This window comes from Heteronotia binoei, chromosome 2 (genome assembly GCF_032191835.1).
Source record: "Heteronotia binoei isolate CCM8104 ecotype False Entrance Well chromosome 2, APGP_CSIRO_Hbin_v1, whole genome shotgun sequence".
Lineage (NCBI taxonomy): Eukaryota > Metazoa > Chordata > Lepidosauria > Squamata > Gekkonidae > Heteronotia > Heteronotia binoei.
The window spans coordinates 40107310-40118737 of record NC_083224.1 but is presented as its reverse complement, the minus strand read 5'-3'; the positions used below and the strand labels follow the sequence as shown (position 1 = coordinate 40118737).

At 44.3% G+C, this 11428-nt stretch overlaps 1 protein-coding gene across 3 annotated transcripts in view; it reads right to left on the bottom strand.

Annotated features, from left to right (window-relative positions):
* Positions 1–11428, bottom strand: part of PREX1 (phosphatidylinositol-3,4,5-trisphosphate dependent Rac exchange factor 1) — a 346981-nt gene that overhangs the window by 123277 nt on the left and 212276 nt on the right. For all 3 annotated transcript variants that reach the window (XM_060230830.1, XM_060230833.1, XM_060230832.1), the window contains exon 10: positions 3833–3980. In XM_060230830.1, coding sequence (XP_060086813.1) covers positions 3833–3980 — 148 coding nt within the window. The remainder of the gene's footprint in view (positions 1–3832; positions 3981–11428) is intronic.

Sequence of the window (11428 nt, the reverse complement as noted above, 5' to 3'; positions counted from 1 at the left end):
TAGTGGTTAGAGTGTCAGACTGGAATCGAGGAAACTCAGGTTTGAATGCCCATTCTGCCATGGAAGTCTGCTGGGTGACCTTGGGCCAGTCACATATTCTCAACCTAGCCTACCTCTCAGGGCTGTTGTGAGGATAACACAGATGACAGGGGAACAACGTGGTCTCCACTGAGGAGAAAGATGAGATCTAAATAAAATAAATTAATAAAATAAATACTTTGTGTGCATTATGACTCATACAATGTTTGCAATCATGTGCCTAAAATTATAAGAATAATTTAAAAAAAAAAACACAGAAAAAGAGCCATGCTGGATCAGATCTATGGTCCAAAATCCATTGTAGCCAACTGGTTACTACAGAGGGCTAACAACAGGGCATGGAGCTAAGGTCCTCCCCTGATGGTACCTCCTAGCATTAGTATTCAGAGACCTTTGTCCTCCATTAATTTATTGAATATGCTTTTGATGTCATCACTACATCTCCTGGTAGAGAATTCCTCATTTGAATGACTCATTGAGTAAAGAAGTACTTCCTTTTCTTCATCCTAAATACATTGCCCATCAGCTTCGCTGGGTGCCCTAAAGTGCCAGTATTATGGGATGGAGAGAAAAAGTTCTCTCTATCCATTCTGTTTCATTCTATAAACCGCAATCCGGTCTCCACATCATCTTTTTCTAAGCTGAAAGGTCCCAGTCTCCAATTTTTGCACATGCAACATATTCTTCATGGAATAAGCACGTGTTGCATTGCGATTCATAACTGATCACCTGTGCTACCTGCACAGTTTACTTGGAGGTGAGCTCTTTCCAGTACAAGTACACGTTTACACAGATGGTTCCTGCATTGTCTAAAGGATACCTCAGTGAGATAGGAAGATTATTAATGTACATGCAGGAAGGTTTCTGTAGAAACCCAGTTCTCACTGTCATGGCAGACTCTTGTGAACCTCTTTAGACTGAAGATGACTGAATGTTCCTCCATATAAAAACTCCCATTTCAGGGTGAAGGGTTCTACATGACAGGGAAGGGTTTTTCCCCTCTAGGAAAGGGCATTTCCATCATGTGAGTTCTGCTTTATGAGATATGATTGCAAGCAAGATAAATATATTAATCCAAAGTACTGCAAGCTATATTAGTCAATTCAGATCTTCAAGAGAGGCCATGCTCTGTATACCCTGACCTTCAGAGATTAAAGGGGTTGTTAAGCAGAGACATAGCCTTCTCTGTGGTGGCACTTTATCTTCCAAAGTTCTCTTCCACAGCTGTCTGTCTTGCACCTAGCCTTTTCTGATCACTTCTGGTATTTGGTTGTTTGCAGATGAAGCTGCCTTGCACTAAATCAGACCACTGATCTATCGTGGTCAGTACGTGTACCTGACTGGCAGCTGCTCTCCAGGGTCTTAGGTTGAACTCTTCCATAATCACAACATCTGACTCTTCAATTGGAGATGCCAGGAATAGAAGCTGTCCTTTCCACTATATCTGTAGATAGTTTCTGTTTGTTTGTTGGCTGAAGATAGGTTCCTATTGAATGTGGCTACTGGCTGTTATCTTTCCTGGTGTTTGAATGGTGCCCTCTTGATAATTTTAGTAATTATTGTGTACGCTGCATTTGGAGGGCTGAGCATGTGAGCTATACACTTTTTAAAATAAACTAATAATACAAACCACATTAAAATTGGCTAAATCGTCTGAGGCATACGTGGAAAGAGCATCCATCTAAGTGTAATAATGCATGCAGTCTACCCACAGGGATAGATGAAGTTTCTTTACTGTTTTAGAGAAAATTCTGTAACTTTTCTACAGGTGACAGTGTAGCTGTTCACAGGATGATCCCTCAAAACATTATATGGGTCTTATATTCCAATGTGACTTGTGCAAGCATGCTCATGAGTTATTATCGCGATAGCAAAAAGCACTGGCCCACAGTTTTGGACAGCTCAACAGCACTTCCTTTCACACAGGAAAGTGAGTGAAAAACTTGAAAGGGTCAAAGGACTGTGCTGTTGAACTGCAATGGTAATGCACCCATGGGATTACTCCCAGCAGTCACATGCACGAATGCAAAACCTTACGTCAGACTCAACTTTGATCCGAAACTAAAGAAGTTGGAATCAGGAGAGAATTAAGTGAGGCTGTTACAAAATGAGCAAATATGTTTGCGGCCAAAACCAAAATCTCTGCCGACAGCAATGTATACAACTCAGAACTGTCAAATAAACTACACAAGCGCAATCTGATATACATAACAAGAGGCTTGTCTGGTATTTAAGACTAGAATGGCAAGAAAATATGCAGGTCAAGTTTTTGGAGAAGGGAACTGTTTAAGGGAAGGCCAGATGTGAAATAACAGGATTGCAACAGGGTCTTGGTTGGGATGATTGAAGTGTTTCGTCTGAGCTCTGCTGGGTGGTCAGGACTAGAATAGCCTCCAAGTTGCTATAGTTAGCAATCCACAAAGAATTTTCTTCATCTTCTTTCCCCCCACACTTCTTTCTTGGAGGGATTAGGGAGCTGTGCCTGAAATAGCAAGATTGCTACAGGATAAGATTAAGGCATGCTGATAGCTCCGTATCTGGAGCCCAGGACTAAAATGCAGGAGGAGGAAGCTTCCCATCAAGACGTTAACAAATGCACTGTAGCAGCAGCTTTATGGATATTTTTAAGGCAAGATAGCAGAGCAGGCAATTAAATGACCAGGGTGAAATATTTACCCCCCCCCCCAAGAAATAAAAAGCAGAACAACAAGGAATTCCACAGCTGGCGTTTGCTTTATCTGCAATACGGATAGCAAAAATATGCATACAAAGTCCAAAAGACACTCAACTATGTGTGCTCCTTCCCAGTCTGCCAAACATGGAAAGTCTTATCCGTTCTTTCCCCCTCCAAGTTATCAAAGTTCGCTCTGTGAATCTGCCACGACAGAAATATCAGCCTTCCTTTCAAGCCTGCCCTTCAGTCGGGCAGGAGGGCACAACCTCATGCTGCTGTTCCACAACACTGAAACTGCCTTGTTACAATACTCGGGGAAACAAGAGGGAGGCCAGACAGCTGGATCAGCTGCCCCTAGAAAAGACTTCCTGGATGATAAATTCAGTTCCGAATGGCCAAGATGGAAAAGCCCTCTCAGATTACCTCCATTGACTCCACAGATCCATGCCAAATACTGCATAACCGCTAGCATGAACACCCTATCAAACTCTCTTTTTGTCCATGCCCCTCGATTGCATTTTCTATCCCTTCCATTATGAATGTCTTTCTGAGGCAAATCTCTGCACCTTTCACAATAACTTCCTGAAGTCTGGCCTGGCTATGATAGTGCTCCCCCCCACACACTTTGAAAAAGTGTTTTGACTTTCCCAAGACAGGAGGCGTCCTGTTAAATCTATGCATCTGGATTTGATACTGAAGCAGACACAGCTCTTGGGAAGCTTGAACAGTAATGGAAAAAAGTATATTTTTTTCTAAATTAAAAAGAGGAGAACTAGAAAGACAGGAAGATGCACTGTCAAAAGCATTTCCACACTTGTAATTCCCACATTCATTGTGTGTGTAGTTTCTCCCCACTCTTTCAGCAGATATGAAGGAAAGCTTGTGAGTTATACCCTCCTTCCCACCATCAGATTTGCTCCCATCACACACACCAAGAGCATGAAGAAGTAATTAATGATTAATTTTAATAAACTAATGGTAATGGAGGTTAAAGATCTTTCCAATTAAGTCCCATCAAAGCATGCCTGATTCAGCTTCACAATACCATCCACAGAAAAACCCGCAGCCCTTTCCGTTAATTGGTATGAAAGGGCCTTTTCAACCAAAACGGTCACTTACTTGCCAAGAAAGCACTTGGGAACAGTGCTTAATTTTCTCCTCCTGTCTTTGATAAGGTTCACTTTCTTGTTCATCATCATGTGATACAGCTTCTCCCCTTTCTCGGCAATCATGACATAGGCATCCCTCTCCATGCCTAACTTCAGACCTGGAATACAGAAGCAATGGTTTCCCCTTAAACTCTCCCTGATCAAACAACAAACATGATACAAAGCCAAAACTGAAGCCGCGCAGATAGACAGAAGGCTACAAAATTCAAATGCAATGGTTTCTCATCCTTAGGCCAGGCATAGAAAAGAGAGCATTGGAGCAAACTTGGTTGAAAGTAGTCTAGTATCACCCCTCCCCCACTTTTATTATGTGTTACAACCAAAGTCTCTTTTTAAAAAGACTGCAGATGTACACACATGAATCCATAGGTAAAATTTTAGGGACATGTTGAGCCCCTGTTTAGAATTCTGGAAAAGTCACATGGGCAACCAACAATTGTGACAAGGTCTTTAATGTATGGTGGACATGACATAGCGGTGGACGCTGGGCTTGAGCATGTTGGTGGAATTCAGAAGGCTACAAAAATCAAATGCAATGGGAAGAAATCATCTACCAGCACTAAAGTTTCTCATCCTTAGGCCACGCATAGAAAAGAGAGTACTGGAGCAAACTTCCAGAATGGTACACAGGCTAGAATGTCATGATCTAGGACACAGGTGGCCAAACCACAGCTTGGGAGCTACGTGTTTCTTTCACACATATTGTGCGGCTCTCAAATAACCCACTGCCCCATTGGTTGGCTTGGAGAAGGCATTTATCTCTTTAAATCACTTCTCCAAACCAAACCAGCATTTAAATTAAAATTACTTTCTTTCCACCTCTCTCTCCCCATCTATTTGCCTTCCTTCTTTCATTCATTCCAGCTCTCAAACATATGACGTTCATGTCTTGCTGAACTCAAACATCTGACATTTATTCTGTGTGGCTCTTACAATAAGAAGTTTGGCCACCCCTGATCTAGAAGAACCAAGCTCAAATTCCTACTCTACTTCAGAGGCCAGCTGGGTGACCTTCAGGTCCCCACTAGAAGAATGGTGAGGCATGAACATCTAAATGAATGCATTTATTCTGCCTAATATTTGGGGAGCAAATGTTAAAGCGAACCTTCATAACTGTAGGGCTCAACATACGACATCAGCCCTAACATTAGATGCTCTTAAGTGATGGGGGGGGGGGGGGGAGTAATGTTTTGTTTTGCAGAATCTACATTTGTTTTCATTAGCTGATGTCTGATGAAAGGATTTTGGCAGAGCAAGCATCCTGGCAGACTGCCATCTTCCCCCATACCATGATGTTGCTCAGCTATGCTTGCTGACAAATTCTGCCAAAGGTAATTTGCAAAGTCAGGTTGTGAGCGAGAGCAGCCTGTGTAATGCTATGCTTTCTGCATCTGCAACATTATCAAGCTTTGAGGAAAGCAGAAGTTTGCAATGCCTCTCCTACCCAGGTCGTTTTAGGATGGAGACTAAAGAGAAAGGGCTGCCAAGATGTCTCATTCCAGCACTGATAGTGGCATGATCTCGAAAAGGTCTCACACCTTGAGGCAGCTGCTCTTGGGGCACAGCTTTATACTGCATCAAACCAGTCATCTATATAATCTACTCTGGCTGGAAGTAGCTTTCCTCATCTTCATGCTTTTCACAGCAACACCCACCTACCACAGCTCCTCCCCCAATGTCACTGTTGAGCTTCATGGCTGAGTGGGGATTTGAACCCAGGTCTCCTAAACCCAGTACTCTAACCACTACACCTCACAGACTCATTCATTCATTCATTTTGATTTATAGCCTGCCCTTTCCCAAATGGGCTCTGAGCAGATAACAAAAGTCAATAATACAAGGTTAAAATAAGATACATATAATAAAACAATATACAATCTAAAAGCAATGTAACAGTATAAAAACAAATTCCAAATCTGCAGTTGGTGGTATCAGTTGCCCCCACTCCTTCCACACACACCCCAGCTGGTATAAGATAAATGAGTTGACAGAATTATTTCATCAGGGTCCCTGCAGCAAGGAGGCCACAGAACAAAATGTCCACCGCCTCAGTTGAATGCCTGGTGGAACAGCTCTGTCTTACAGGCCCTGCAGAACTGCAACTAGGCTTGCCAATCCCCAGGTCCCAGCAGGGGTTCTTCCACTTTCCCAGGCTCCTTCCCGCCCCCAGTCAGCTGGTCACCATGTGACTTTCCACCTCTGGAGGCTTCAGTCGCCATTTGGAAAGGCTTCCTCTTGGGATGGTGTGACTGTGTTACTTTGAAGAAGTTGGCAGCAACTTGTGAGTAGAAATGCCAATCCCTCGATTCAGAGTAGCCAGAAATGGGGTAGAGGGAAGGAAATGTCTGCTGGGCACTTCATTATTCCCTATGTGGAGATCGATTCTCCTAGGGTATAACGGGGAATTGATCTGGAGGTATCAGGGGCTCTGGGGGGGGGGCTGTTTTTTGAGTTAGAGGCACCAATTTTTCAGTATAGAATCTAGTGCCTCTCCCCAAAATACCCCCCCCAAAGTTTCAAAACGATTGGACCAGGGGGTCCAATTCTATAAGCCCCAAAAGAAGGTGCCCCTATCCATTATTTCCTATGGAAGGAAGGAAGGTATGCTGTCCCTTTAAACATGATGGCCAGAACTCCCTTGGAGTTCATTTATGCTTGTCACACCCTTGCGCCTGGCTCCACCCCCCAAAGTCTCCTGGCTCCACCCCCCAAAGTCTCCTGGATCCACCCCCAAAGTCTCCAGATATTTCTTGAATTGGCAACCCTAACTGCAACAGTCACTGCAGGGCCCAAATCTCCAATGGGAGCTTGTTCCACCAAGTAGGGGCCAGGACAGAGAATGCCCTGGCCTGGGTTGAGGCTAAGTGGACTTCTTTTGGGGCAGGGATTACCAGCAGATGTTGATCCATGGAGCATAAGGCTCTCTGGGGGGTATATGGGAAGAGGTAGTCTCGCAGATATGCCAGTCCCAGGCCATTCAGGGCTTTGAAGGTCAGAACGAACACCTTGAACTGGATCCAGTTCTCAACTGGTAACCAGTGCAGCTGGCAGAGCACTAGTTGCATGCACATCTGTATAGGCGCTGCAGCAAGCAGGCATGCTGCAGCATTCTGCACCAGTTGGAGTTTCCAGATCAGATTCAAGGGCAAGCCCATGTAGAGTGAGCTGCAGTAATCTAGTCTGGAAGCGACTGTTGCATGGAACACTGTGGCCAGATCCTGGATGGATAGGCAAAGAGCCAGTTGTTTCACCTGCCATAGATAGCTCAAGGCAGACCTGCCTACTGTGGTGACCTGGGTCTTCATAGATAATGAGCCATCCAGAATAACCCCAAGGCTCCGGACCCCCAGCACCAGCAACAGAAGTGCCCAGCCAATGGTTGGGAGCCTTATTCCTGTACCTATTCCACCCCGGGCCAGACACAGGACCTCTGTCTTAGATGGATTTAGTTTCAGTTGGCTGATCAGATGGTTTAATTCTAGTACTTTAATTTACTGATCAGATGGTTTAATTCCAGTACTTTGTTTTGCAGTTTCCCAGCAGTTTATTTCCCTTATGATTACACTATCCCTTATGCTGACTGTACAAGTGGGCAGTGGAACGTGTTGTGCAACCAAAGGCTGAAAATAATGTTAGTACTAGCAAAGTGTGATGAGGGGAAAACTCCATCTTCATCAAAAACAAAATGTAGATGAACAGTCATGGATAACAGGAAAAAAGTCCTAACCTTTAACTATCCAACTTAGCCCCTCTCACTTCCTGAAATGTACTTTCCCTATTTAATCGCATGTATTTCTCTTCTTTTTTGTTCTGCAGTTTCAGCTTCTTATGCACTTTTATCTCTTGGTTATTTTACAAAGTTCCAAGAAACCCAAACAACAAAACAGATTTTAAGATCAGGAAAGGCTTTTGAAATAGAATCATTAGAGTTGAAATAGAATCCAATAGAGTTGGAAAGTGGCCTGATAGGCCAGCTAGTCAAATCCCCTGTTCAGTGAAGGAAACCCAGAATGAAAGCCTTGTACCCTCTGGCTACCCTGCCTCTATCTGAAGGCCTCCAATGGAGAGCCCCTCCCCCAGGAAACTGGTCCTACTGTCAGTTATTACCATTAGGAAGTTTCTGTGAATGTTCAACGCTACTCTACCCCGAACTTTGCCTATTAAGTCCAGTCCTCTGGAACAGCTGAAAACAAGTCATAAGAACACAAGAGAAGCCATGTTGGAGCAGGCCAATGGCCCATCCAGTCCAACACTCTGTCACACAGTGGTCAAAAATACCAGGTGCCATCAGGAGGTCCACCAATGAGGCCAGGACACTAGAAGCCCTCCCACTGTTGCCCCTCTTCTAGCTGACAGCCCTGCAAGTTTCTGGGGTCCAGGTGCCACTTCTCTACTGGGACATTTCACCATTCTCCAGCCTCTCTGATAAAAGGCAGACTCCAGACACCAGTTACGGTTCTAGTTTACTGCACAGATCGCTTTCAACAATAAAGTCCTGGGTTCCACTGTCAGAGTACTGCCTGAAGTTCTGCCTGTCCCTTACTTACTGCCTCCATCAAGGCTCTGGGGTGGGACCCGGTATCTGAACAGTGAGATCATATCCATCATCTGTCCTCTTCGACAGGCTAACCTAATTTTTTCACGCTTTCCTTAAAAGGTGTTTCTTAGATCCCTGACCACTCTCTATTTCTCCATTTGGTCTGCATCCTTCTTTAAAAAACAGCTCTCAGAAGTGACCACAGATGAGGTCTGACCAGCACAGAACAGAGGATTTTCCTTCCTGTGATTTGGATACTGTGTTTTTGCCAATGCAGCCCAAAACTGCATTAGGCTTTGTTGCAGCTATGTCACACTGCAGACTAAATCATCTAGCCTAGAGAGAGACAAATCAATTTCTGCTTTCAGTTGCCGACCAAAAACCACTTTCTAGTATCCAAATAGAGTGCCTTCTCTTTAATGTAGGCATTCACGGCAGCAGACATCAATTTTGCTCTCCTCTCTTTCATCTTCACACCAAGTATATGAAGTAAGGTGTTCTGAGAGGATGTGATTGGCCCAAGATCACCCAACAAGCTTCATGGCAGAGTGGGTATTTGACCCAGGGTCTTCCAGACCATATTCATAGTCTGACAACATTAATCATTCCTCTGCACTGGTTCAAACATGTTTATCCAAGATAACTGACTGAGTGTTCAATGTTCCAAGAACAGGCCTGGAAGAAATAAGAGTTATTTAGAAAAATCTTAAACAGCCTAGAAGCAAGTTCTATAGCATAATAACAGGCAATGAAGATGGCAGGCCAGGAAGGAGAAAAGAAAGAGAAAGGGAGCTCCTGCCCTACCTTTGAGCAAGGCCCTGACCCAGATAGCTCAGGTAAGCCTGATCTCAGAAACTACAGTATGTCACAGAAGTGAGTACACCCCCTCACATTTTATAAATATTTAAATATATCTTTTCATGGGACAACACTGAAGAAATGACACTGGGCTACAATGTAAAGTAGTGAGTCTACAGCTTGTATAACAATGTAAATGTGCCGTCCCCTCAAAATTACGCAACACACAACCATTAATGTCTAAACTTCTGGCAGCAAAAGTGAGTACACCCCTAAGTGACAATTGTTTATTTGATTTATATCCCGCCCTCTCCGCCGAGACAGGTTCAGGGCAGTTCACAAATTTGAGGCCACACAGTTACATTGTCCAAATGGGGCCCAAAGTGTCAATATTTTGTGTGACCACCATTATTTTCCAGCACTGCCTTAACCCTCTTGGGCAGAGTTCACCAGAGCTTCACAGGTTGCCACTGGAGTCCTCTTCCACTCCTCCAGTCACGTAGCTGGTGGATGTTAGAGACCTTGTGCACCTCCACCTTTCGTTTCAGGATGCCCCACAGATGCTCAATAGGGTTTTGGTCTGGAGACATGCTTGGCCAGTCCATCACCTTTACCCTCAGCTTCTTTAGCAAGGCAGTGGTCATTTTGGAGGTGTGTTTGGGATCATTATTGTGTTGGAATGCTTCTCTGTGGCCCAGTCTCTGAAGGGAGGGGATCATGCTCTGCTTCAGTATGTCACAGTACATATTGGCATTCATGGTTCCATCAATGAACTGTAGTTCCCCACTGCCGGCAGCACTCATGCAGCCCCAGACCATGACATTCCCACCACCATGCTTGACTATAGGCAAGACACATTTGTCTTTGTACTCCTCACCTGGTTGCAGCCACACACGCTTGACACTAACTGAACCAAATAAGTTTATCTTGGTCTCATTGGACCACAGGGCATGGTTCCAGAAATCTGCTTGTCTTCAGCAAACCGTTTGCGGGCTTTCTTGTGCATCATCTTTAGAAGAGGCTTTCTTCTGGGACGACAGCCCTGCAGACCAATTTGTTGCAGCGTGCGGCGTATGGTATGAGCACTGACAGGTTGACCCCCCACCCCTTCAACCTCTGCAGCAGTGCTGGCAGCACTCATAAGTCTATTTCCCAAAGCCAACCTCTGGATATGATGCTGAGCACGGGCACTCTTTGGTCGACCATGGCGAGGTCTGTTCTGAGTGGAACCTGTCCTGTTAAACCACTGTATGGTCTTGGCCACCATGCCGCAGCTCAGTTTCAGGGTCTTGGCAATCTTCTTATAGCCTAGGCCATCTTTACGTAGAGCAACAATTCATTTTTTCAGATCCTCAAAGAGTTCATTGCCATGAGGTGCCATGTGGAACTTCCAGTGACCAGTATGAGGGAGTGAGAGTGATAACCTGCTCCCCCTTCACACATGATACCTTGCACCACTACCGAGTCACATGACACCAGGGAGGGAAAACGGCTACTTGGGCCCCATTTGGACATTATCACTTAGGGGTGTACTCACTTTTGTTGCCAGCAGTTTAGACATTAATGGCTGTGTGTTGTGTAATTTTGAGGGGACAACACATTTGCACTGTTATACAAGCTGCAGACTCACTACTTTACTTTGTAGCCCAGTGTCATTTCTTCAGTGTTGTCACATGAAAAGATATACTTAAATATTTACAAAATGTGAGGGGGTGTACTCACTTCTGTGACATACTGTAAGCGGGGTCAGCCTTGACTAGTATTTGGATGGAATACCAGGGGCATGACACGCAGGCAATGGTAAAACCACCTGTCTCCTGCCTTAAAAAGAAGTCTAGCATGCCACCTAATGGTGCATTACACTAAAAGAGTTAGAATGACTGGCTGTTAGACAATCTTAGGATCTCCTGACTATTCTACACACAATGTCATATGATAATTACTATCTTTGAGCATGCCTTGTGTGGATGAGTACCTAAGAAAAGTATGTGACAATCCTACTTAAACTGTCCTACTTTGGTCCTCCTTCTACTGCCAGGATTAAACACTAGGTTTTCCTCCCACTTCTAATGTACATGAATTTTCTTTGGAAGATGGAGAACCTCTAATTTGCTTGTCTACAGGGGCATTCCTATCCTTACATATATCAAGCCAGAAATTACGAATCATCATTTATCTAGGTTAGGCTTGACTCATACGCTGAAACTGCTT